General features: G+C 39.8%; 1 protein-coding gene across 10 annotated transcripts in view; it reads right to left on the bottom strand.

Annotated features, from left to right (window-relative positions):
• Positions 1-27871, bottom strand: part of MYO6 (myosin VI) — a 136503-nt gene that overhangs the window by 60849 nt on the left and 47783 nt on the right. For 9 of the 10 annotated variants that reach the window (XM_020785828.3, XM_020785827.3, XM_020785826.3 and 6 more), the window contains exons 3-12: positions 25147-25216; positions 23739-23812; positions 22601-22730; positions 21222-21327; positions 20097-20152; positions 15895-15992; positions 14489-14653; positions 10611-10691; positions 6215-6395; positions 4644-4788 (exon numbers count right to left, since the gene is read on the bottom strand). In XM_020785828.3, coding sequence (XP_020641487.3) covers positions 4644-4788; positions 6215-6395; positions 10611-10691; positions 14489-14653; positions 15895-15992; positions 20097-20152; positions 21222-21327; positions 22601-22730; positions 23739-23812; positions 25147-25216 — 1106 coding nt within the window. Of the gene's footprint in view, positions 1-2824; positions 4307-4643; positions 4789-6214; positions 6396-10610; positions 10692-14488; positions 14654-15894; positions 15993-20096; positions 20153-21221; positions 21328-22600; positions 22731-23738; positions 23813-25146; positions 25217-27871 lie in introns of those variants that run through there. The other variant, XM_072999483.2, reaches the window with a different exon arrangement.

Genomic DNA, 27871 nt, shown 5'->3' on the forward strand with positions numbered 1-27871 from the left:
GGCACGGCCACAGGAGCTGAGAGCTATGCAAGGAATCTGAACTGTTTCAAGTCAACTTAAGCCCTACCTGCTGAAAAGCACAATCCCATTTGAACTGATATTCTGACACTGTCCGAGAAAAGGATTAACCGTTGCAGCCATGCCCTACATGTCTTCTTCTCTAGGTCACCACTGAGAGGAACTGTAGAAAACCTGCAGTGCTGCTGCCTTGCATTACATTATCCTTATGGCTAAACAGCTGTTTCTCTCTTTTGCAAGCATAGATGTAATGTGTTAAAATGTTATTTAAAGCCAAGGTATTGTAAAACAGCAACATTATTAACTGGAATCCCCTGCTACCGAAAGTGATCCATCAAGGAAGTTAAAGCTCAATTTATTAGGAATAATGGTGGCTATGTTACATTAGAGTGTAATTAGCTTTAATGTACAATCTCTTGATTCATCTTACGGTAATAGGCACTGACAGGAATCTTATCTTATAAATAGAGAGAAGGTTCCTTTACATTCCCCTTCTGATACGTTTAAGAGCTTAGCACAATAATCCTCACAGTTCATGCCAACTGCCAATCATTTACATAAGACACTATGCATACTGTAATTTCAAGACAAAAAAAAACAACTAATAAAATAACATTGATTAACTGAATGTTCAAGGTAACAAGAAAAAATGATCTGTTTGTATCTGCAGCTAAGGAATGAGCAGCAAGAAAACTACTCTAGAAAGGATATAATGCAGCAGGAGGTCTTTGGAACTGAATGCAAACTGATCTCTGTTAATGATATGTACATATCTACATGGTTAAAACACCATCAGACACCCTTACCCACCCACCCCAAAAAAACCCACCCAGGTTGTCTGGCACATTGCAGTAGAGTGCATGTTTGCAGTAGAAGACCAAAGACCTCTGACCATGGTTTAAGATCAGACCCAACTTAGTGGGATTTTGCTCTCTAACTTATCTGCTAAGTATGCTTGAAACTTAAGGAGTCCTGTACTATTTGTACCCTTCACCTTAATTCACTCCCCTGTGCTCAGTGCCTGAATGATGGGAGAAAAGAGAGAGTGAGAGTTATGAAATCCATGAGCTCGACTCCCATCTTCTCCCAATCATAGCCCAAACCAAACCATTTATTTCCTGGTAGAAGTTCAAAACATCTGGAAGGTCAAACATTGACAACCATTGTCATGTAAGATGATTAGTCCTGGGATAAACTAACTCCCACACTTGAAATCCTCCAATACATGCTGAGCAGATCTACCGGTATTATGAGGCTCCCAGACATGCGTTAAAACAAATGCCAGCTGTCTTGTTGGGAAGAAAATGGAATGTTTTGGAGAGGGAATATTTAATTACATTTCATAGGAATATTGTTTACTGTTGCAGGAAGTAACAAATCATTAAACTACTGAATCACCTAGTGTGATCTGATCTGTGCTGTGACACTTTATCAATAAACATCAAACTAATGGCCATATTGAAGCCTTTATCAGAGTTTTCCATTTAGGTATCTGTCAGTTTCAGAGTGTGGAGATAATGCAGACAGCATGATAAAAGTTGCTCGGGAGCCTCCCACTCTCAACATGTAATGAAGTATCCAAGCAAAAAACAACATTGCAGGGCTGCTGTTTTATGGTACTTTTACAGCCATAATGTTAGCCACAAACCTGCAACATGGAATAATTGTGCCAGTCAGTTTCCCTTAAATTTCTTAAATTGAAGCCCAAATTAGAAAAAGCATTGGGCAGAAAACAACTCAATAACGTATTCACGAAGGCTTTCACCGCTGGGATCTAATGGTTGTTGTGGGGTTTTCAGGCTCTTTGGCTGTGTTCTGAAGGTTGTTCTTCCTAACATTTTGCCAATCTCTGTGGCCGGCATCTTCAGAGGACAGCACTCTGTGCTCTGGTGTAGTTTGCTTGGGAGTGGAGTATTTATGGCTGTGAGATAGGCTTTTGTCCTTTTCTGAAGATGGGTGATTAGTGTGTCTTGTTGTGGGTGTATTGTTGTGATAAGGAGCAGAGATTATCTGTCACTGTGATTGATGGGTGTCATTAGCTGGTCTTTTGTGTGTAGTGATCCCCGTGGCTGGGTAGAGTTCGTTGACCTTTTGCACACTGTATTTTTGAGAGCTGGGAGCCAAGTTTTGTTGAGTTTCAAACTTTCCTCTTTTTTTGTTGAAGTTCTGCTGGTGCTTGTGGATTTCAATGGCTTCCCTCTGCAGTCTGACATAGTGATTGCTGGCGTTGTCCAGTATTTCAGTATTTTGAAATAGAATTTCATGTCCAGCATGTTTTAGGGCATGTTCAGCTACTGCAGATTTTTCCGGTGTACTCCTGCAGTGGTTAGGGGGTCAACAAAATTTGGCTCCCAGCTCTCAAAAATACAGCGTGCAAAAGGTCAACAAACTCTACCCAGCCACAAGGACCGGGGATCACTACACACAAAAGACCAGCTAATGATACCCATCAATCACAGTGACAGATAATCTCTGCTCTTTATCACAACCATACACCCACAACAAGACACACTAATCACCCATCCCTAGAAAAGGACAAAAGCCTATCTCACAGCCATAAATACTCTACTGCCAAGCAAACTACACCAGAGCACAGAGTGCTGTCCTCTGAAGATGCCGGCCACAGAGACTGGCGAAACATTAGGAAGAACAACCTTCAGAACATGGCCAAAGAGCCCAAAAAACCCACAACAACCACACAACTGAATACTTCTGCTGGATCACATGGCTTCTGCCAGAATCACTGACCCTCCTATCCTCCTGCAGCCCCACCTCCTGGGACATTAAAATCCTTATCTGGTAAACCTTTTGGAGTAGGTTTTTGGGCACCATGGAGGTCTTCAGATACAGGAGATTTGGCGGTGGGGTGGGGAGTACCAATATCAGTGGTGTCAGATGCTAAATTATACCACTGCATCTTGGGCATAAATGCCTCTCTTTGCTGCTACCTAACTTGCAGATAGCTACTCTAGTGCCCAATTACAGCTATTGTAATTTAAAATCTTGGATGTCTCCACTGATTTCAATGGAAGCTCTCACACCTCCCTAGAGGAAGCAATTCAAACACATCCACTTAAATGAAGTGGGAAATTTCCAATCCAGACTAGGATCTGCATCACTTTGAAGTCTTCACCTCCCTGAGACTTAGGCTAGTTGAACTTAAGACACACTGGAACACTAAACAAACAGAAGAAAGAGGATTATTATCACTGCGAGTTGTCCCAACGAACATGAATTACACTAAGCTACGAAAACTCAACAATGTAAGTCAAATGAATCAAAACCAATGATGCCTCATTCAAACAAACGTACTAACAATAATGATTAACAAAATGCCAAACAGAAGACAAAATTATAAGATGCACAACAAACTATGCTAAAAATCAAGCAACTATCTAGGAAATGGAGAATGAACCATGAGCAAGCCACAAGTTTCTTGCCTGTTGCTGTACATTGATAAGTTTTCTGCTTCTTGCAGACAATGCCACTTCCCACCCTCACACCAAGAAGAGAGCATGCAGTTGGAAGTGACCTCTCTGCAGAGCCCTGTCTCTTACAGGGTACATTACACCTCCAGAATTTGTCTCCCCAGGTCAGTAATTTTTCATGAGGGAGGGAAGGGTGATGCTGACCAAAAAAGAGAGGAAAATATGTGTTTCAAAGTGCACCTGATCCTGACCAAAAGAAAGGAAAATATGCAATGGGCTTATGGAGAAATGAACTCAATTCAGCTGAAAATCGAAGCCATGAGAAATCTAGATGATAGATTTAAACACTATAAACCAATACAAGTCAACTTGAAATAGAAACCTCCCAGCTTCTCTAACAAAACCGGCACTGATAAGATGAATAATCGGGACAGCAATCTGCTGACACCCAGAGGGTCTGAGTGGAACCAGCCCATAATTAAGGCAATGCCACGGGAACCAAATCATTTACTGTTTGCAAAACTCTTGCCTAGAAAGCTACAGTTGTGCACTTTGAAACGCACACCAAAAAAGCTAAGCTGCAGCAGCTAAAGAACTGAGTGAATGCTGGTGTTTTTCCACTTCTGTCTTTAGGATGTTTCAAGAAGCCGTGCAGATTGTATTACTTTGCACAAACATCATGCTTACTCTTAGCTTTTAAGCAATGATTGTTATACGAATGTGGATTCAAGCTGTGCTGAGACATGCTGCCGGGCATTTTCACTTTTCTTCACAACATCTGACAGCTTAATCATCAACAGAACCGTCAGGCAATTTCCCCCCCCTTACCGTTATTAGATAGAGACATTTTCTCTGGCACACTGGGATGAAAAGAGACAGAAATAAATGTGATGGGGCAACAGATATTTTAGTACTCTAAGGAAAGCACCATTCATCTTGCAGAATAAAGCAAAAAAAAAAAAAAAAAGGTGGGGAAAAAGCAAAGTGATCCTGCATTTCCATTGTTCCATAAACAGATACAAGAGAGACACTTCGGAACAGCTCAAAGAGAGGATTTTAGAGTCAATATTTACAACTATCATTTGCAAAAGAAACAACTAGGCGTCAGGTTGGGAAGGTAAGAAATGAGAAAAAGTAAGAGAGAGAGAGAGAAACAGGCTGCTTCTCTTTGCTCTACGTTGAGTGCAACTGACTTACTTGATAACCGTTCCTTTGGTGCCCCCTGCCGTTGTCAGCATGACTCGTGTTGTTAAACTAACACGCAAGTCATCCTGGTCGAGACCAAGCAACTCTGCGCAGTATTCGAGGGACTGAGAAGATTTATTCTTCAAGGTGCACCCCCCTGATTTTAAAAGGAGAAACAGATAACATGATTTAAAAGAGCAGGTCGCCCCTCTTAGAGAAATACCAGGGGTTTTTTTACAATTACTTACAGCAAAGGACATATTCTACAGTATTTCATGGGGAACAAATAAATGACATAGAAATAGAGGGGAACTGGACATAATTTTGAAATGGAGAATTCACCCCGCACAGCAAACAAGAAACTTATTCTGAACTATTCAGAAAAACTCTAACCAGAGAATGGAAGGTGTTTTATCCTACAAATCTCAAGAACATTTATAGCAATTTCACTGCAAAGAAATTCAAGCCCTTATCTCGCAAGTGTGCTGTATAAAGACATAATGAAGGGAAGCACAGCACCCATCCCTTCCTGCTTTTGTCACCTGCCTATGAATAGAGGACAACTATCTGGAGTCCTCACTATTAGCAGATGCTCTCCAGTGAGCTGAAAATCAGATTTTCCAAGGTTCAACTCGCAGGGAATGGGCTCCACAGATTGTGGAGACTCCCCTCTCCAGATCCATGACCCCTTCATGCCTACAGAGATGCCAAAGGGCAGAGCTAGCTTGCTCCTGCCCTCACATGTTGCTACAACAAGCTTTCAAATGGCGGCACACAGCTTCAGTTCCTGCATAACACAATTTTTGTCCGTGCTTGCATGGCACACTTCTGCTGTAATTATGCAGGTCTTTCAAAATCCATACTGAAGGACCACAGCTTAGTGGTAAAACATCTGCTATGTATGCAGAAGATCCTGGGTCATCTCTAGTTAAAAAGAGTTTACAAATAGAGTTTACATATGCCTGCCTCTCCATTTTACCCTGCAAGTATAATTGAGCACAGATTACCATCTGAATGGAGAATACATGTAGCAGTGCTTCCAGAGTACATGGACACGCATGCAAGTCACTTCTGAACATGGATCCATTTTGTATATTTATGTACTAAATCATGTAAACTGATGCAAATAGGGAATACAAACAAGCAGAGTGGATTTTTAAAAATCAAATTGATTTAAACTGTTATTTTTAAAAAATAATCAAAAATAATTGTGATTTAAATCAGTCCATCCTGCAAACAAGCCCTAGTTGACACCTGTTTGGAAATGCCATCAATACTGCAGTCAGACTCTCAGTCTACATAACTGTTTCAAAATTTTTCAATTTTTTTTCATTTTTGCCTAGCAAAAAGATGCTTCAGCAATTACTTCAACTAGTTTATGTTCCTTCTCTTAAACAATACAACAGTTTTTCAAAAATTTACATAGGCTTTCGCACCATTTCAAATTTCTATGAAGAAAGAACAACTTGCATTTACTAAAGGTGAATTCTGTTTTCCTGACCTCAGTTTATATTACCAGCTGAATCTGCTAAGCTGTATTAATTACTGGAACACAAAAAGGACATAATGGTAATTGAACCAACCAGATGTGCTGCCAGCTTCTTCAAAGTTAATATTCCCAAGGTGCAGGACCCCAGCCACTACACGGAAGAGGTCCAGCTTTTCTTCATCATCCAAACCAATCTTCTTCATTGCGGTGCACATTCTGTTGAAGTCCCCATGGTCATCTAACAAAGGATCCTTCATGGAACCCAGTTTCAGGTACTAAAAACAACAGCAACATAAGCCATCTCAAAACGATTGGAACTAACATTTTCCACTGTGAAAGTATTGCCAAAGTAAACAAGAGAACAGAGCTCTAGCCCTTCACCCTTGAAACGTCATAGGATTAATGCTACAGGTAGGGGCTTCATGGGTGAAAATGGGAGACAGTGATGAATGTAGAGGAAGCCACAAGGAGAAGGTTTTTGGCACTATTAACTTGGGGCAAAAAGTGCCCCAAAGTGAAGGGATTACGTGTCTTTTAACTTTACATGAGAGATTTCCTGTCTCTCCAGAAAAATTTCAGGGAGGCCACAAACAGGGATAAAAATAATGGCTCACAAATCAATGTTCTTGCTCTGAACTGGCTCCACACACTAGGGTCATCACTGACTGACCAGTTCTATGACTCTGCCATTTATGATTTCCAGCTCCCTGGAATCCTGTAGTGAAGTCAAAGAAGCACCAGATCCAACAAAAAGAAGCACCCAAACAGCTGTCCTTTCGGCAGTAACAAAGGAGCATATATATATATATATATAGCCAGAATTAATTCCATCAAGCTCTTCCAGATCAGCAGAAGCTCATTCGGAGAGTTCTTTTCAGCATCATTTAGAGCAGTGGTCCCCAACCTTGGGCCTCCAGATGTTCTTGGACTTCACCTCCCAGAAATCCTGGCCAGCAGAGGTGGTGGTGAGGGCTTCTGGGACTGGTAGTCCAAGAACATCTGGATGCCCAAGGTTGGGGACCACTGACTTAGAGGCTGAACCCAAGGTCTTACTGCATGCCAAGTGGGTGCTTTAGCATCAAACTGTGCCCCTCCCCTGCTTTCCCCCCATTAGAGCACCATTTTGCCCCTAAAATGCTTTTAGCTATTTCCTGTAGGTCTAATGTTCCATTGTGGGTCCTTTTTAAGAAGAAAGGCAGGAAATAAATAGATAGATAGATAGATAGATAGATAGATAGATAGATAGATAGATAGATAGATAGATAGATAGATAGATAGAGAGAGAGAGAGAGAGAGAGAGAGAGAGAGAGAGAGAGAGAGATAAATAAATAAATAAATAAATAAATAAATAAATAAATAAATTCCGGTGCATTTGAGAAGAGATTACGGTGCTTACAGGCATGTCTTCAGTTCTCAAATGAAGCATGGAAATGTAAAAAATTTAGAGAAAATATATACTGATATTGTCAACTAGAACTATATATGTAAGTGCATAAACTGATGCTCACTTTACTTGAATAATGCATAAAAATGCACTAAGCAGTATTTTAAGCAGTTTTGCCTATTCAGCTGTTTGGGTTCAAACACCACACAACATGATCAATTCAAAGTTCTAAATATCTTTCACTAAATAGCAAGCTGCTCTACATGCAAGAAGAAAAGACATGCACAATAATATTATTAACAACAGAAGAACACTGTTTAAAAAACTGAAGAGAAAATGCAGTTTTACACACCATCTACCCAGTTTAATCCCATACGAGGGATCAACACTGTTCTAATGGATCTAAGAACAGAAGCACTTGCATGCATCTGAAAAATTCACATCACGTAGCAACTTAATGAGAGTAAGATTTCAAATTATGCAAAGTGATCACCTCATCTTCCTGATAGGAGAAGGATAAAAATAATGTAAGCATTAATTGAGTATTCTGCTTACTATAATTAAACATGTTAAATGAGTTTCAAAGTTGGAAAAACAAAGAAAATGACCTCTGGAAAAGGTTGATGGTAGAAAGCATAATTTCAAATTAGAAAGGGCAGATGGCCTTCTTGGAAACTAGTTTCAGGACTCATACTAAAATTATCAAGTTTGTATCCGCCTTTTCATTTAGTTCTAAAAGGACACATCGTACATCCTAATATTCCTCCAAAATCAGCTTCATGGATAGGTGGCACTTCAGGAACACAAAAGCTTTCTGACCAAGTACTATACTGTCCACAGGATTGTGTGAACAGGAGGCAACTTGATACACCCAATAAACTGGGTGCACAAAACCTACACCAGTCACCCACAGATCCCAATCTTGTATCCCTGTGCCTAGGGGTGTGTGTGTGTGCGTCCATGCATGCGTGGATTGAAGTTATGTTCACAAAACTTTTGGTCCACAGTGTCTGATCAGTTCCCAAACGTCTCCTGTGCCAACAAGTGCTGGCAACTACTAAGCTGAGATTCAAACGTCTCTTCCCACAGCATCCAAACCACAGCTTCTCCAGCAATTGTGGTGACAGGTGAAAAGGTGATGTGGGTTTAGTTCATGGGTTTTTCGCAAACCCAACCCAGTTTCAAAGTCATGGGTTTACAATCATCATGTAAATCGACTGGTAATTAATGTTGAGTTTCCAGTTATATTCACTCTTCACTGAACAAAGTTACCTACAATAACCTGCTTCCTTTATCTATTTGAACATACAAAGGCATAGCGCCACTGTTCTTTAAACGTATTTCACCGCAGTCCTGAACACTATCTCTAATAATATTTGTGGGACATGATGCATTACTGGACACTGTAATCATACACAAGTGTCCCTTCTAATGCCTACCAAATGAGAAATGGATGAATAATCCTAAAAATGCCTGTATGTCTTTTGCTGCTCTCATTTAAACAGGTATGCTTTTAGAGTTACTAATAGATCTTCCTGTAACTCAGTGGAGGAGATGGGGGAGGGAGGACTTTCAGCCTCCAGGTAGTGAAGCAGCACTGCAATCATCACACCTCACCATGGACCAGACTGACTATGAGTGATGGGAAGTGTGGTTCACAACCTCTGGAGTGGCAATACTTTCTCAGCTCTGCTGCAGGCCCAAAGCACTTTGCAAAGCACAAATCAAAACTAAAAGAAGCAGTGTACAGACACCCAAGCAGAAGGCATATTGTTATCAGCACACCACCAGACACAAGGGTGCCAATGGACAGTCATCATGCTGACATGGCAAGTAGGTCCCACAAAATGTATGCTGAGTTTCCCCTACAGTATCAAGACCAGCTGAATCTTCGCAGCAGTCCTCAAAATGACGCAGGGCTGTTGCAATCATGAATTTAGGTTCAGCCTATGTTGAACCTGCAAACTTATGGATTTCTGACATCTCCATAAGCAGGCTAGCTGTACAGTAGGACCCCCCTATCCATGGGATCATTATCCAGTTTCACTTATTGTGATTTGTCACAGCCTTATACACAACATACAAGGGCATCACCTTGTGGCCTTTGCCCTGACCCTTGTATGTTGTATATAGGGTTTCCTTGTATCTGCAGTTTCAGATATCCATGGTGGATTGTGGAACTGATTTCTCCATGGATATGGGGATCCTGCTGTATACAGAGCTGCTATGATCTGCCTCACAACAGCAGTGATATTAACAGCAGAGGCTTCCATTAATTGGGTCTCAATGGTATACACAGTCCTCCTCTGAAGATGCTTGGCCTTACAGTGTACTTTGAAGGATTCTGGAGACAGGGATCAGCACCCAACTCCTACAGGGACACCTTTACTGAAGTTTGATTTTGTTTATTTGTTTTGCTCACACCAGCATGACTATGATTCTATTTTGTTTGTGTAGTGAAGCTTTAAAAATGTAGTTGAATATTAAGTATACAGTGGATAAGAGCATTCCATGTGATTTCTTTGCTTGCATAACATCTATAATGCCCAAATCAAGCACAAAAATGCAATAAGGCTTTCCAATTGCAAAGCTATTATTGCAAAGAATGTGAACAACATTTTTTTCCTCAGATTAATCTGTATGAACATTAGTTAGATCCAACTTGTTCCAAAAGGCACAACTGCCACATGGATTCCCAGATGAAATATCCTTCCTTGTATATGGCAGGAAATCTGTGTTCCTACTACATGTAAGAATCTGTGCATATCCACACCTGAGTGTCACTGGATGGCTCACATTAGGTTCAGACAGCATCTCTCATTTGTTTGGACAAACAGTAGCACTGGGATTGAACTATCCTCCCTAAACATGGATAAGCACTGTCAAAGCTGCTTGCATGCGAATATAAGTACTACGGAAAGCAGATTTTAGATGCAGCATGATAGCATCTGCCCAGAGCTTGGGCAAATTACTTTCTTGAAATACAAGTCCCCATATCCCTATAAATGGAGAATTCTGGGAACTGCAATCCAAAAAGCAGCTTCTCCAAACTCTGCATCTGTCTCTACAGTGCAAGAACATTTTTCCTCTGTAGACAAAGTCATACCTCGGGGCTTTTGCGATTCTGTAAAATCTGCTTATCTGTTTCTTTAGTAGCAAAGTATCGGGTGCAGCCACGATTCAAGTACTGTAGAAACACAGAAAGACAGCGTGCAATTAAACACCAGAGAAGAAATGAATAAAAACACCACACGGTCACCATCAGTCTTATAATACAGTGGAAATATATTATTTGTCCAGAAGTCTCATTTATAATACAGAAAAGTACATCATACACTTAAGTTGAAAAAGAAATAGTATTTTTATATTTAAGTAAAACACACACACACACACACACACACACACACACACACACACACACACACACACACACACACACACAAACTATAATGGCTCCCTAAAAAGTAAGATAAGTTGAGAAAACATGTTTTTATGCTAAGTTTGGAAAGTGTATCAGTGTATCAATTAGCCATTGATAAACATTTAATGCAATGTAATGAATAGTGAATAGTACAAATAAATCAGAAGAAATCAAAGAAAAATAAAAATAACCATTAAAAGAATTCTTCCATTACACCTTTATCATGGCTAGGTGCCAACACACTTTCTCAAAAAACTGTAAATGACTATGTATGTCATAAAGCATACAGTGAACTGAAGTGAGTCAACAGATGAATTTCACATGTTCTAAAATTCCATATCAGACCATAGTCTCCTGCATTTGAAATCAGTCTGATGCATCCAAAGTAGATTACAGTCCAGGAAAAACCTATGACAAATAAAGGCTGTTCATTTTTAAGGTTTCACAAGACTTTCTGCCACTTTTGCTTCAAGAATGCCTAGATGCTTTGATTGGATGATTGTATTTTTATGATGCCTTTCTCCAAGCTATGTATTCATCTTACCAGCCTATTTTCTCCCAGGTATGCATTAATCTTACCAGTCTTGTTTAGAAGTTACAATAAAACTAATGTTTATTATAATAGCGGGATGTCTAGCTCTCTGCAGGCTTACAGGCTTCCCTGGTGCAACCCTAAGGAGATTCAATAGCTGCTTAGTATTATGATATATATGTCAGAACTTTAAATTTAATGCTGAAGAATTTTAGGAAAATGTGATTAATCTTGAATATGTTTTTTTGAATCAAAAGAGCTGAACAAATCACGGCTTGAAGTTTGCTTGTGTCAGACAAAGCACAGTTAAGATTAATCACAGGATTGGGAGATTCTGGTAAATGTATAAAATGATTGTGTTGAAAAAAAAATTGAATGAAAGCTTCCAGATTCACCTTACAGTCAAGCTTTACTGGACAGTAAAGTAGTAGGTTTGTTCCTATCACATTTGACCATGACTTATCATAAAATTAAGGCCCTTCCTTTTTATTAGGGGATGCAGAACACCTGATTTACACCAATACTGAATTAATAATATCAAAACTAAATGAGGAGATAAAGGTAAAGGTTCCCCTTGACAATTTGTCCAGTCGTGTTTGACTCTAGGGGGCGGTGCTCATCCCCGTTTCCAAGCTATAGAGCTAGCATTTGTCCAAAGACAATCTTCTGTGGTCACGTGGCCAGCATGACTAGACATCGAACGCCGTTACCGTCCCACCAAGATGGTACCTATTTATCTAGTTGCATTTGCATGCTTTCGAACTGCTAGGTTGGTGGGAGCTGGGACAAGCAACGGGAGCTGATTCCGTCGCGTGGATTCGATCTTACAACTGCAAGTCTTCTGACCTTGCAGCACAGAGGCTTCTGCAGTTTTACCCGCAGCACCACCACGTCCCCTTTAAATGAGGAGACAAGAAAAAAATTAGTGTGTCCCATTTTATTTCTGAAGCACTGAGAGTTTCGGAATTGCTATGGCAGACGTCCCAGTAGTAAAAGGAACCAAAGGATGTATTTTTAGTTCCCACATTGGTCTGAACTGGCCATTTTGGGGAAATGTAAAAGATACATATATCTATGGATACTAAATGGGATAGATTTAGAGCAGTGGTCCCCAACCTTGGGCCTCCAGATGTTCTTGGACTTCCTGGCTAGCAGAGGTGGTGGTGAAGGCTTCTGGGAGTTGTAGTCCAAGGACACCTGGAGGCCCAAGGCTGGGGACGACTGGTTTAGAGGATAGATTTAGCACAATAGAACAAATGGGAGATGTCACTTTTTGGAGGGTATGCTGGGCCTTGTTTTATGGAGCACTGGCCATTACAATTCTGGCATAATTATTTAGATTTTGGTATAAGCAACATGATGTCACTAGAGGCAGTGTTGCCATCTATAAAAGTTCAATGCCCGGGATACAGTAGTTGTTCTTTCCACAAGTATCATGATTAATGTTCCTTTTTTTGGTAATCAATTAGGACCTTTTACTGATGATGCTGGCAAGTGCTTGCAATGTTTTGTTATGAGATTAATAATTTGGATGTATCCTTCTCTGTCTTTTCTTTAGCCTTTATTTTAAACAAACCTTAACTGACTCTCCTGGAATTTCAAATCCCCCTTTTGTTCAGTGGCTAACAGTCCTACTCTCTATTCTACTTAAGAGGAGAATGTTCAAACTTCCTTCCTCGTTTACTGATCCAACACTCGACACAGCCAATGAAGAACAAAGCAGAAGATGTGTGTGGATACTTCACTGTATCTGGATCCCTGAACATTCAGAAAAAAATTTATTGTACAGTTATACCTCTAAATGAACCTTGGACTAAATGTTCCAACTGCTGCATTAGAGTCAATAGGCACAAGTACAGAACAATCTTACATATCCTTACTCTGACAAAGTTCACTGGGAGTTCCTCCCAAGTAGTTCAGGTATGCTTTTTCTGTCTTCAATGCCCACAGATTTGCTGAAATCCTCTTCAGTCTCGCTGGTCATTAAGCTTTTTACAAAGGTTAAGTTTTAAGCATCTTACATTTAGGCAGACCTTATTTTTATGTGTTACACTTGCAAAACATCCCAAGTCTTGAAGGAGAGAGTCTTCTCTCCTCACTACTCTAGTCCACGCGCTTGTAATCTCAAGATTAGACCATTGTAATGCACTCTACGTGGGGCTACCTTTGAGGCTGACGCGGAAACTCCAGATGGTCCAGAATGCGGCAGCCAGGCTTCTTAGTGGGGTGAGAAAACACCAACATATCTCCCCCACTCTGGCTGCTTTGCACTGGTTGCCCGTCTGTTTCCGCGTTGACTTCAAAGTGTTAATGATTACATATAAAGCCCTAAACGGTTTGGGACCTCAATACCTGGCAGATCGTCTTCTCCCACCCAGAACTACCCGAATCACCCGACACAGCCAGCAGGACGGCTGAGGGGTCTGATGCCGAGGGAAGCCCGGAAGGAAAAAACAAGAAATCGGGCCTTCTCGGCGGTGGCCCCTTGGCTGTGGAATACCCTCCCCACTGAAATTCGGCTGGCACCCTTGCTGGGCATTTTCTGCCTTGAATGTGTTTTTAGTACTGCTTTTGTTTAACCATTTCTCAAAATGGTATTTGTTTTTTCCCTTTTAATATTTGTACACTTACTGTTTTTAGCTTCAAAGAGTGTCTTTTAATTATGCCTTGAGTCCTTTTTAAGGAGAAAGGCAGAGTAAAAATATTTTAAATAAACAAATTGGTGAAAGGTTTAAAAACTAGGACAAAACAATACACTGATTTGCATGAAAAGTTCTGGATCGATAAAATTATATTATAAGATAATGAAACCACCTTCAAACACTTGCATCTCAGAACCATGTGTCTTGGTATAACTATAAAGCCCAGTATTGTAGGACAGGATCAAGGCAAAGTCATACTCAAAGGAGGACCTCTCAAAGTCCGTCATAAGAACTATGTCAATGGGTCTATTCTAAGTGTGATGATATCTGGACCAAACAGATGATAGGTATCTGAGGAGAAGGATAGTGAGGAAGAGGTATCAACTCACCCTAAAAGTATCTGGTGAACTTAAATACAGCTTCTGCCTTATATCTTCAGGAGCCCCAGCGCACAGCCTATAGAAGATATGGTAGTTCCTTTCTTCTTTGCCTTGAACACAGATCCTTGATTTCTCCAGCAGATAATGTGACACAAATCCACCAACTACTGAATTCTAGAACGAGAACCAAAGTTGTTTTTTTTGAAAGAGGAAAACTTTGCATCGACAGATAGAATTATGTATTCGTTTCACTCATTTTGGTCTTTTCCTACAAGCTTTTGCAGCAGAAAGAATGAAAGAAGCCAGAAAATATATATATTGTTATAGAGCAGTATCTCAAATACAAGTTTATAAAAATGGAAAATACACTTCACTATGGAATTTAGCCAAAAACTACAACTTGGCTAAAAAATATTGTCACACATACACTGTTAGCCTCTGTAAATGAAATTCCTTAGCTTTTACAAAGCTAAAGCTCCATATCTTACACACTTACTAGGGAGTGAGTTCCACCAAATACAGCAAGAGTACTGTAGGTTTTTGAGCAACCATGCCTAAGATTGTGCATAACAAGGCTGATCAGACAAATAAGCCCGTTATCTGATACAGGAGTAAAGAAACCTTGGCTTTCCAGATATCTTGACCTACAAATTTCTACAGTGCCCCCTTTGAGAGCGGTAGCCCGCGCAATGGGCCAAAGGCTTCACATCTTATCTAGCTGAAATATTTCTGTTCCTAATGGAAACAGCTTTAAAACAGAACAGCAGAAATAGGAATGATATAGACAATTTCGTATGTGCATGTCACTTGCTATGCATTTTCTTTTACGTTTTAAAATGTGCATGCCCAACTAGTTAAACAAAATAGAAAAGACAGAAACTAAACACCTGTAGTACAAAGGATATGGATGTTCTTTTCCATCTTGCACTATACAGTATAAACGTATCGGGGTTTTTTACCCATACATCTAGATATGAAAACACCAAAAACTATTTCCAGAAAAGCATGCTGGCTTTACGTTATCTGATGGCATACATGTACATGAAGATTTTGTCAAGTACAGAATCAACTGCTGGATATCTCAGTGGTTTAGGCATCTGGCTATGGAGCCAGAGGTTAGGAGTTGGATTCTCCACTGTGCTTTCTTGACGGGGTCTCGACTCGATGATCCATAAGGTGCCTACCAAATAGGCATTTCAAAGATTCTTATAATCCAAATGCAGAAAAAGGATGGCCAAGTTGTCCTACCAAACCAAAAAACCCTGGACCTTCCAAGTGGTTGCGGTATGTAAGGTAAAGGCAAACAGAAAGTAAATATTGGCAATCTAAGGTAGCCATTTCTTTCCGAAGTCCACTTCCAGAAATAAAAAGGACTTTCTTGCACGTCAACCGTACCTGCAAGAAACTAACGATACCTTTTCATTGAAATGGATTTCTACGAATTTCCCAAAGCGACTGCTGTTGTTGTTACGAACAGTCTTCGCGTTGCCAAAAGCTTCCAGAAGTGGATTTGCTGTTAACAAGAAAGGGAAACCAGCTTAGTAAGAAATGTATTAAGTAGAAAGAAAGAGGGGGAAATATACTGTTTATTATTCATACTACGGAGAAATGAAGGAAGAGGGCTGAATCCAAAATTCACCTCCCACAAACAGAACAGCCCCTTATGTGGAAAGCTGCAAAATCAGCACAGCTATTTTACTAGCAGAACTGTGATGGTGGTGGCAGCTATTTTGGTTATTTGCTCTTTCCCTCACAGTTCCCTATGCTTTCTGAATAAGCGTTCTGCAAGATGGGGATTCATCCAGAACAGTTTGGAAAGTAGTGATGGGAGACTGCAGAAGCAGGGGGAATTGGTGGAAACCACCTAACCCCTTTTCCTGCCAACTGGGGTACACTGTGAACACAAAATATTTAACTGTGTTACTTTTGCAAGCCATCTGAAAAAACATTACATTTTTATTATTACAGGACAATATAGGCCGACGTACAAGTCAGCGAACAACTTGTTCCCACCTATTCCTGGGAAAATGTGGGAATGTGCTGTGTGTTTTCAAACACCAAATGGATCTTCCCTTTGAAATCTAAAGAATTTAGACAGTAGTGTGTATTGAGCAATTAAGACCTAATGATTTATTGAGTGGCAATTTAAAAAACAAAAACATGTGTACAGCAAATTAATTTGCTGGATTCTGGCCATAGTTCCCTCAGGAATTTTTCCAACATTAAATAAAAGATTCCTGCATATATATAAAAATAATACTAAACAGCTGTCAAAAAAACCTCAATGAATATTTGCCTAATAAAACTTACCAAGACTGAATTTATTACAAACGCATTGCATCAGCCTTCTCTCTCCAATACTCTCCATATGTGTTAAAAAGTCAACTCAATACAGCTAGCAATAATGGGAAAGATAGTCCAATTTATCTAGAAAGTGCCAGGTTGAGGTTGGTGATATTAAATTAACGTTGTTTGAATTGATACAGAAATCAAGACTAGCAGGTTTTATCCATTTCCTCTTGTTTTATACAAATATATGAACCAAAAACTAAACTCTCTCTCTCCCCTGACCTCTAAATAACTAATTCAAACCAATACCTATGGAAAAAAGCAACAGAACTTTTCCTCTAGTCTGACTGTTCAATCAGGCAACACACCAGTGATCAGTATCAAATCTGCTAAAAAAAAGCTAGCTTTGGCAAGGAATTAAAAAATCACCAACCTACTAATCTGCTTAATATAACTGCCAATACATACCCAAACACATCCAGTTCTGCCCTTGCTTCAGAATGGAATGCAGAAACATTGCTAATGGCCCTGCCCACTCCAGATCCAAATAACTAACAGAGGGGGAAAAGGAGATACTGTACTAGCTTTCACATCACTGATCAGCAACAACCATGTTTTTAAGTGACCATGCCCCAAATAATCACCAAGATGCACATCATCATATGCCCCTGCACTTTCCCAATAGGTGAGAGGTATTCCATGCAGTGTGTAAATAGCATGTGGGCATGAGAACAGGACAAGCAGAAAATGGTGCCATTAGCACAGAACAAAGCTGCCAGACCACAGTATACCTAGTCCACAGTAAGAATGCAATAAATATGCATTTTTTTACATCCAGACACTTCATTGAAAAAATGGTCAGCTGGTGTGAGGCTTTTCACTAATGAACAAGAACAAAAAGAATAGCAGTGGGGCAAGAGATGTCTTCAGCAGCATTATTTATGTCTTTGCACACCCAAAAAGAACCCTTTTGTGAAAAAAAATGCATTAAAAAGTTTTTTAATGGAAATATGTTCGTAATTTTTGTTTTAAATAGTCCCCCCAAAATTTCTGTTCTCAGTTGAGAGAACGAAATGAGCAAAATTTTACATCCTTTGACCTCCCAATTCCGCTTCCAAAACCAGAAATTTCTGTAAACAGGCAATAGGGGCCTACAGATATTCCAATATCAGGCACTGATCACAGAGCTTTAGACAGAGTTTTATGTTTTGCCTCCACAAAGATTTTATTTAGTCGTGCTTCTTAAACCAAAAATCCCAGTTTATTTACATTCAATACTAGCCTTTAGCTCAAAAGAAGACCAATTAAATTCAGCTGCAACCATGCTCCAGGAACTCGAGAAAAACAGAAAGGAACAGAACACCACAATAAACTAGAAGAGGAGACAGGATTAGAAAGAGTGGGTGTTTATGTTTAAAAAACATTACAGAACTTGAATACCGAGGAAGATGGTAAGTATTCTCAATAAACTTCTCAGCTTTCTTTTGTTGTATCTATACTATGCCACTGAAAATAATTTCCTTTGGTAGATGACCATTCACAACATCCAATTTTTCTGGACAATGTACAAAGGTATCACAACAAAGACACAACGCTTACAAGTAGTTCAAGTGCAAGGATGTTTTGCTTTTATTTTTTTTAAAAGGCAGATTATAAAAAACAGCTTTGCAAGTAAGTCCTTTTGCTGTAACAATGCCGCCACATGCATGTTAAGATGTGCTTAACAACTGCAGGAAGAAAACAAATGCCAGTGCAAATGTGTAGCAGTAGCTGTCCCAAATGAGACATTTCTTTCAAAGTTTTCTCTGCCAAGCCAAAAAATACCTACAAGTACCAGAGTTAGGGAACGCAGCTTCAGACATTGTGTCCAGCTGTCAGCCACTTTCTTAGATGCCATGGATACGGAATATTTAAATATTCAGCTGTAATGAAGCAACATCAGGCTCAGTTATTTTATTACCTGCTTATAACGGAGCACTGTTCTATATTTGACACAGGCTATAAAACTCATAAAGTAACAGGAGGAATGCTCAGGCAAGCCTGACATCCAGTGGTCAAAAGGCAGTGTGCCAGTTTATCAGGGCACACAAAGGAGGACTTGCACACCTTCCTCCACCCCTCCATTTTTCTCCCGACCCTGACAAGAGAGTTTTACCAACAGCCAGTGCAATGCTGGATTAGAACCCAAGTAGCCCAGGTCTAAGTTGCCAGGAACCACGAAGTTCACCAGGTGACATACAGCCAGTTACTTAGACTGATCCACTTCATATTGATACTGTGAAGATAAATTGGCGGCAGTGGAGGGGGGGGAGAGTTTCATGTACAAGGAACCTCGTGGCGCAGTGGTTAAACCATTGTACTGCACCCAAAACTGTGCTCACGACCTGGGGTTCAATCCCAGGTAGCTGGCGCAAGGTTGACTCAGCCTTCTATTCTTCCGAAGCAGGTAAAATGAGTACCCAGCTCGCGGGGGGGGGGGCAATGTGTAGCCTGTATAATTAACTTGTAAACCGCCCAGAGAGTGCTTGAAGTGCTATGGGGCAGTATATAAGCAGCACACTTTGCTTTTTTGCTTTACAAGTGGGGCTAATGAGACGGAAGCCGTGTTCCGCTTTCTAAAGGAATAGTAGAATATAAAAGTAGGACATAATCACTGAGCTGAACATGAATATGCTCCCCCTGAGCCTGCCAAAAGAGAATACAATCAACAATGAAAAGGTGAAGGAACTGTGGTACAGGGAACAGGCATATGTGAGCCTTGGCTTTCCCTTCCCGGGAATGTAATTTCTTTTAAAGCTCTGAAACCGGAAACAAATTAGGCCAAATTACTAGAATTCTCTTATACTGTACTCTGTAAGGCATCCATCACAGAAACAGTGATGTTTGTGTATGTAGTTCTGGGCAAGCTGCACAGTCCCAGGGTGTCCCAGAAGAAGAGAATGGTAAATAATTTCTGAGTATTCTCTCCTTAGAAAACCCTGAAAGGGGCTGCCATAAGTCAGCATTGACTTGACAGCAAGCAATTATTATTACATGAAGTATATTCTTTGATATTACAGGAATCTTGAACCTGTTATGTCACATATTGAAAGAACATGAAAGCTATCGGCACTGGTAGTATCTCAGTAACATAAATGGGCACCATCCAGTAGTATATTTTCTAGCAGCCATCCTCCCAAATGAATTAATGAACACAACATCACCGCATTTCAACAGCACTTTCACGCATCCAATTTCTAGTGCATGATGCCCATGATATCCATATACCCAGATACTTTTTTAAAAGATGTATGCAAAATAAATCAGCATTAGATATAAGAAATAGTACCTTCAACAATTCTGTCATCAATATCTTGCCCACTGCCATAAGATTCAGTCAAATACCTTTAAGAGACCAGAAAATAATAATCACTTGTACACTTTAAGCATTTTGTGTTTAGAAAATATACTGAAGATTTCCCCACCATAATCATAGGCTGTGCCTGAAGTTTGTGTCAGAAGAAGCTCACATGTTCTTATAAGCTTTCCCCACCACCACTACAGTCTCTTCTGAGGGTCAAGGGGTTCTCAAGAAAAGCCTGGACACCACACAGTGAAAGGGAAAAGGAGAGAAAAATCAGGTATACTGGAGATGAGACAACAGACTGAAGCAGGTTTGTTTAAGAGGCGCTGAAACAAGAGGCACACACAGTTCTCACCATCAACACAGAAGCAACATCCGGGTGGCTGTTGAGCATCTGTTACCTGAGGCAACGGCTTCCCTTTGCTGAATGGCAGGGCCAGCACTGTTTATTCACAAAACTGGAAATTTTATATTGGAAGCTCTGCCAATGCAAAACAGGAAGCTATGCCAATATTGTATGGTACTTCCTAAGGGTTCTTTGATGAGCAGAAGTTTGGGCAGCCTTCCACTTCCATAACTTCTTGTATAGAGCTCAATATATGGAAGATCAGATTATTTAAGGTTTACGAAGGCCTTTTCTCCAAAATTCTCTCTGTTAATGTCTGAGAATTAGAAACTGTTTAGTCCTCAAGAAACAAAAAATTTTTTTGAGAAAATAAGCTTGAAATTGAGAATGAGGAAAGGAAATGACAACTCTTTGGTGAAGTGGATGGAGATGGGCCTGTCATATATCTCAACCTCCCCAGTCTCACAAGGCCATCTTGAGAATAAAACAAAATACAATAAATGTGTGTGTGCTTTCACAATGAGAATATCAATATGCACGGTCACAGAGTTTTCTATAAAAGAAACCAGAAAAAGGCTCTGGACATTTGAAGGTCCATAATGGAGCCTCCTCAGAATTTTTACTTATGCTACCTGTGATTCCCATCTCATCAATATTTTCCTTGGTTTTGATTGCAAACAGTATGATGTTTACTGAAGAAAGATGAAAATACCTAGGAAGCAATGTTTTATTCAAAGAAATTGTTTTCAACGGGAGATACAAACCGTAAAACAAATTTAGTGTTTTCAGTCTTGCCAGCTCCTGACTCTCCAGACACAATGATTGACTGGCTCATCTTCAGGACTTTCATGTCACGAAATGCTTTATCAGCTGAAGTAAACATTTAAGAGGATATCAGCATAGATACGTAACAGCACACAGATCAGTATCTTCATTAGCCCTTTGAATACTGTGAAATACTTCTGTGTAAACATTGTTAGAAGCAATGGAATCAAAATGTTTCCCATTAAATTTTTCAGCTCTACACTATCTACCACCTGAAGATTAAGTGCACAGCAACAAGCTATGCCATCCTGGTCAAAAATTAAGATTTTATTGTATTTGCAGGGTCAGCCAAAGGCATGTTGTCTCCTCCAAAATTTGACATAGAGAAGCTGACTAGACAGACTAACAATTACATTTTACTTCAGTACTGGTGATGGGAAAACAGATTCCTTCATACTTAAGTCGAGCAAGCCAGTTTAAGGGGTGCTGGATAGACCAAAAAGAACACACAGTTCTCATCACCAACACAGGAGCAACATCCAGGTGGCTGCCGAGCATCTATTACCTGAGGCAAGGGCCTCCCTCTCCCAAACGGCAGGGCCTGCCCTGTTTATTTGTTTCAAACATTTATATCTCTTCTTTCTACAACATAATCTACAAGGGAGCTAACAACTCAAAAGAGAAAGAGATACCAGGCACATGAAAGTACCCTTTCCCAATCTAATGCCAGCCATGTTTTGGCCTACACTTCCAAGAAACCCACCAGGACATTGGGGGAAGAAAGCATTGAAATGACTCAATCCAAAGAAATCACACCAAACAGGTTACAAATAAAGCAGGAAAGACCTCTTTAAGTTTGGAAGTCCTAACGGGAAATCAAAACAAAGGCATAAGCAGTGTTCGGCAAATGTGTTTTAAGCAGCCATTTCACAACATCTGGGTTGTTCCTGGAAAAAAAAAATCTGATTCCCAAGTCATATCTGATCCACCTGATGTCTGACAGTGGAAATGCAATGAGCAGAGTCTGAGATGATGCTGTCAATAAAGGGGCAACCTCAGATAGCTGAAGTTCATTCCCTAGGCCATTTAGGGCTTTGCTTTCACCCTCACAGCTTGCTTGGCTGGCTGAGACACGGCATTTCAGTTACCCAATCTCACCTCAACTGGACTTCAGTTTTAGTCATTATGTCCATTACTGACTGCTGTTTAGGACATCTACTTGTGTTCTATCGGGCATCTACTTCATCTTTATGGGATAAATGGCTAGCTATCTTTTTTCAAAGTAAAAAAAAGCAGTATCCTATGTAAAATTAAACTTCCAGTATTAAATGACAAACACCCATAATCTGAGACTGAGGTAAAATAGCACATGCCTTACCAATTGCATAGACATGTGGAGGCAGTGTCCCAAGCGATCTACCCTGGTACTTTTTTATAGCATCAGATGAATAGAGTTTAGGTATATCAAAGTAAGGGTTCACAGCTATCAAGATGTTGGCTACATAGGTCTGCAAAGAAAGAAAAGCCATCACAAACTCATCAAAAACACAGGCTGGAAACATTTCTATTGAAAAATTCCAGGAGCCTAACAAGGACACAACTTTGAAGCCGAATTGTAAGATTGCTAAGGCCAATCTCCGTGAAATCAGAAGCATGGAGTTTAAACCTCCTGGAATTTAGAACTAAATTTACTTCAAGTTTTCAACTTATTATATTAAACTAAGTTAAGGGTTATTTAGTGCTTTTATTTGCTGTGTTTTATTAATGGTTGGGTTTAAGTTACACTGTAATTCACCACAGGATAAACACTGTGTAGGGTGGCATGTAAATACCATCAATAAATAAACCATAAGCAAACCTTTTATAATCCAAGGCATATTTATGTGTATTTCTGAGGTGAATTTGTTAACAAATATGTAATTTGCAGCTAAGAAACACTCCCCAAATTGTGCACATCTACGCTCAACTTTTTTTCGAACCGAACACATACCGAACACATACATGGCAGTAGGGTTGTGGGGTGTGGGTGTGGGGTGAGAACTGTTTTTAATATAAATCTAGATCCATTTCTGGCATTCCTTGCACAAGTTGCTTTCTTCTATTTCACAGCTGTCATTTGCCAGAGCAGATGGCAAGGACTCAGTATTATTTAGTCAGAATCCATTACATAGTCAAGCAATCTGATAACCGCATAAAAGATTAAAGTAGTCATTTGAGCCAGGAGGTGTCACAGGAGGATTGTGCCTGTTTCGTTTAAAAAAAACGCATCTGCTTTTACCTCACCTTACAGTTTAAAGCAGCTGCCTGAAAACTTCAGCACTAGTGATGTAAGCAACACAGAAAACATCTTACACCCACACAGTTTGAATATGTATATGTTCATTAAAATTCCGAAGTCGTCTGCCTATGCCATAGTCCTACAGCTCGCCTGTTTCTTAATAAACTGGTCAATGTGTGGGTGGCTGGGGCAAAATTTGTTGTTTTCATACGGACCACAACGAAACACAGGTACTTACATAAATTCTGTCCTTACTGTATCGAACCTTTATATTGTGTAAGAGTGTGGCTTCATTTAAATACATGAGAGAACCTGCAATGAAAACAGAGCACCAGTGTATGTTCACAAAACAGACGTTCCAGTTTTATCACCAGCTTCATTTCTAAGTACGGTCGTTCATAAACATACAACTAACACAGAGGCTGAGTGTAAGGCGTTGCCTGTAATTAATACATTTTCTCGAAATGAAGGTATAACTATATCGGGGCTGTAACCTGATGGGCAAAATCCTGTTCCCATAACTTTATGCCCGCATAAAACTGATCATGGTGCTGGAAATAATTAATTTTAATTAATTAAATAGTTCCTATTCCTGCCACCATCACTCCATTTCAGTTTCTGAGGCTTCGTAGGACCCATTTTTTGCCCTAAAAGTAGACTTTGGGAGTCTTGGGATATGCAGGAGTGGGATCTTTTAATACTCAATAATCACTGCTGAACCCCCACCAGTGGTTCTAATCATTTATTTTTAAAAGCTCCCCACCCAATATCCTGAATCCAAAAGCATCCCCTAGAGCAAAAGAGAGCCCAAGGGAGCCTTGGAAGCGGAAATGGGGGATAAGAAGCTTTAAATTGATGGAAATTAATTATTCCCAGCACCCGATTGGGTTTAAACTGGCAGAACAATACCAACAGGATTTTGCCCAATGACAGGTAGCTTGACTCTTTTCGCAGCGTTTCTGTAATATGATGTTACGTTTATAGTCGCAGGGGCAATGTCATTAAAAAGTGGAACAGTGGCATTATAAAGGGCTCTGTTAATTGTCCTTAAGACCAAAGCATCATTACTTGACATGAATACAGAATAATTATCTCAGCAACGTCTCTTTCATTAAAAGAACCGTCAAACAAGTTCAGAAAAAATATGTGACACCCATTCAGAATAAGATATTTTTCATTCCTTTTCCATACTTGAGCGATGCTTATTAAACATCTAAGTAAATCACCAGGTTAATGTGCCTGTAATTAGCAACAAAATCTTCACCACTGCATTTTAGCAATCTCATGGCTGAAACAGAAATTATACTTCACATAAAAATCTGTGTTTCTCTGGAAAAATAGAACAAAATAAACTGAACATATTGTACTTGTTCACATCATCCTCCCAGCTGCATAAAAGATGGGGCGGGAATCTTGGGATCAACATCCTAGTGTGTCTGTCAAGCAGCGTCTGGATTGCAGAGGAAGTGAGATCCTGCATTCAAAAACATGCAGTTCTTTCCATACAAGTAGAATGTGTTGTTTGCCCTGGGCTTGTTCCTGACCTCCATACAGCTCTCAACAGGTCTCTCACAAGAGTTGGAGATATAATACCAGCCGTTATTACTGTTTGCTCCCCCAAGACAGATTCTAAACTTTTCACTTACAGTTATCCTCCACATCTTTCTTACTATCTTCCTCTGCAGGAAACACTTGGTTGATAGCAGCAAGAAACGTCTGTCCAAAAAAAGAGAGAGAAAAAAATGGAATATAACTTTAGGTTCACCTACAAATTGAAAATGTATGTGTTTTACAAGCAAAATCCTTATTGCGTGTCAGCAGGGAGAAACGATTCAGTCATACTCAGACATGTTTTCTTGAAAGGTTATTAAACATTTATATACACTTCCATAAAGTTTCATTCAGCTCCACTTAAGTCTTAAAAAAAATAGTTGGAGATGATCATATGCGGTCAACATAATGTAGGAAATGGTATGTTTGTGTGTCTGTGCCTGTGTGTACACACATATACCAAAATACAAGTAAGAAGTGGGTAGGTCTGTAAGTGCACACAGACGCACTCTTTTTATGACTCTGAACTGTTTTAAACTTATTATTTCAGTCTAAACCTATCTTAAAAAACGAAATTTGTTCTTAATGACTCAATACAGTGGGGTCTCTACTTAAGAACGTCCCTACTTAAGAACAATCCAACTTAAGAACAGCTCCATTTGCTAAATTTTGCTTCTACTTGAGAACAGAAATCCAAGATAAGAACAGGAAAAAAAACTTTCCTGCTCTTTTTTTAACCTTAGGTCATCTTAGGTTAAAAAAAAATCTCCCCCTAGTGGTAGAGTACGTATTAACCAGCTTTGCATTAGTTCCTATGGGAACTAATGCTTCAATGTACGAACGCACCTCTACATAACAAAAAAAACAGCCAGAACGGATTAATTGGTTTTCAGTCCATTCCTATGGGAAATTTTGCTTCAACTTAAGAACACCATTCCAAAATGGATTACGTTCTTAAGTAGAGGTTCCACTGTAGTTTCTATGGACGGAAAAGAGCAGATACGGATTAAATGGTTTTCAATGCATTCCTATGGGAAATGCAGATTCAACATAAGAACTTTTCAACTTGAGAACCACCTTCCAATACGGATTAAGTTCTTAAGTAGAGACCCCACTGTTCAAATCTTTCCAAATGTGTATTTTGGGACTCAATTTGTTCTTACACTCATTCCAAATGTTAAAATATACCTCCTTAAGGGATCTTCTGTTTTCAGTTATTTTCTCTTACTGATTTTTGCTCACAACATAAAAACTTCAAAGCACTTTAAGGTCTTACCTCTCATTTAATGTACTTGAACTCTCCATGTAATGCATAACATGAAATTAACAGAATAGTTATTTGTGCCTTTCTCCTGATGAGGGGACTCAGGGCAACTCACAGTATTAAAACAAGTAAAATTAAAATGAGAGTGTCAACCTTTTCCATCAATCTGCAATTCCTTTCAAAATGTATTTCAAATGTAGAGAAACGGCTAGTGCAATCCTGATAGAAGAGGTTCAGGATTCTTGTCCTTACCTTATTTATGAGGTGACTGCAGGGTGTGTGTGTAGGGGGGTGTTTCATTCTACACTCTTCTCTGCAGCAGCCAACACCCTCCCACCTTCCCAAACATAAATTAAAACCCACGATATCATGAAGAAGTTCTTTCCACAGGGTTCACTTCAGAACAAGAACTGTGGGCAGCCAGGGAAGCTGCACAGTGAATGAGATGTTTCATAGAAAGAAAAATTTAATGCAGCATCCTCAACTACCCTGCAACTTTATAGAAAGCTCAAATATATAACCAGAAGAAATTCTAAAGGCCTTAAAAGTGACACAGAAATATACAAGGGTGGTGTATGTTTCAAAATGTGACAGAAAAGCGAAGCTCCTTTCCTGGGGAAAAAACCTGGGGGAAATTGGAAAGGACACAGCAGTAGCTTCATTTTCCCCCTAGAGCTCAACAAAACCCTCTCCTCCTCTATACCTCTACAGGAAATGGAACCCTTACAAACCGTATTAGAAGCATCTGCAGGACCAACAACGTGTATCTACAATAATCTCTCTAGAATGTACTATTTGGGAGGCACATGGAAAGTGGTGAATTCCAAAAGATGACAAGTGCTGAGCCACAATTTCCCAGGAAAAAAAAAATTACCTGGCATTTACTTTTGCTTCCTCCTCCAGAAACAGAAGGTCATTTTGCAGAATTATTTTCAAAATGGACCCACCACTTTTTCCAGTGGCCTCCTCCCTGTCAGCACCACAATGTCCTAGAACAGCGGTTCCCAATCTTGGGTAACACAGGTGCTCTTGGACAGCAACTTCCAGAAACCCCTGCCAGCACAGCTGGTAGTGAAGGCTTCTGGAAACTGAAGTCTAAAAACACCCAAGTTATCTAAAGCTGGGAACCGCTATCCTAGAATATCACTAGGCAGATGCAGAAGAAGCCAAATGGTGTCCAGACTGACAACACAGATGCTATTGTACTTTGTGGGATTGGGGTGGGGAAACAGAATACAGTTGTGCTATGCCTCTTCTAATAATGAGCTAATATCTGAGAAACTGTTGGATAATTTCTCCTAGTGTATTTGATTTATTCTTTTCAACTGATGTGAACAATGTGGTTTTGAGCCATTTATTCCTTCATGATTTTATACTGCATAATTTATCTCTATAATGATAACACTGAATGGGACCAATGGAACTCCATCATCTGCAGGTTCCATCTAGACTTCTCTCTTATCGAGAGGGACACAATGAACACCCAATGGACAGAGCTGGAAATACTAAAAGGAGCCTTGTAACCTGCTCCAGTAGATGCTTGTGCATCACAGGTG

The sequence above is a fragment of the Pogona vitticeps genome, chromosome 1, assembly GCF_051106095.1.
Source record: "Pogona vitticeps strain Pit_001003342236 chromosome 1, PviZW2.1, whole genome shotgun sequence".
NCBI classification, from domain to species: Eukaryota; Metazoa; Chordata; class Lepidosauria; order Squamata; family Agamidae; genus Pogona; species Pogona vitticeps.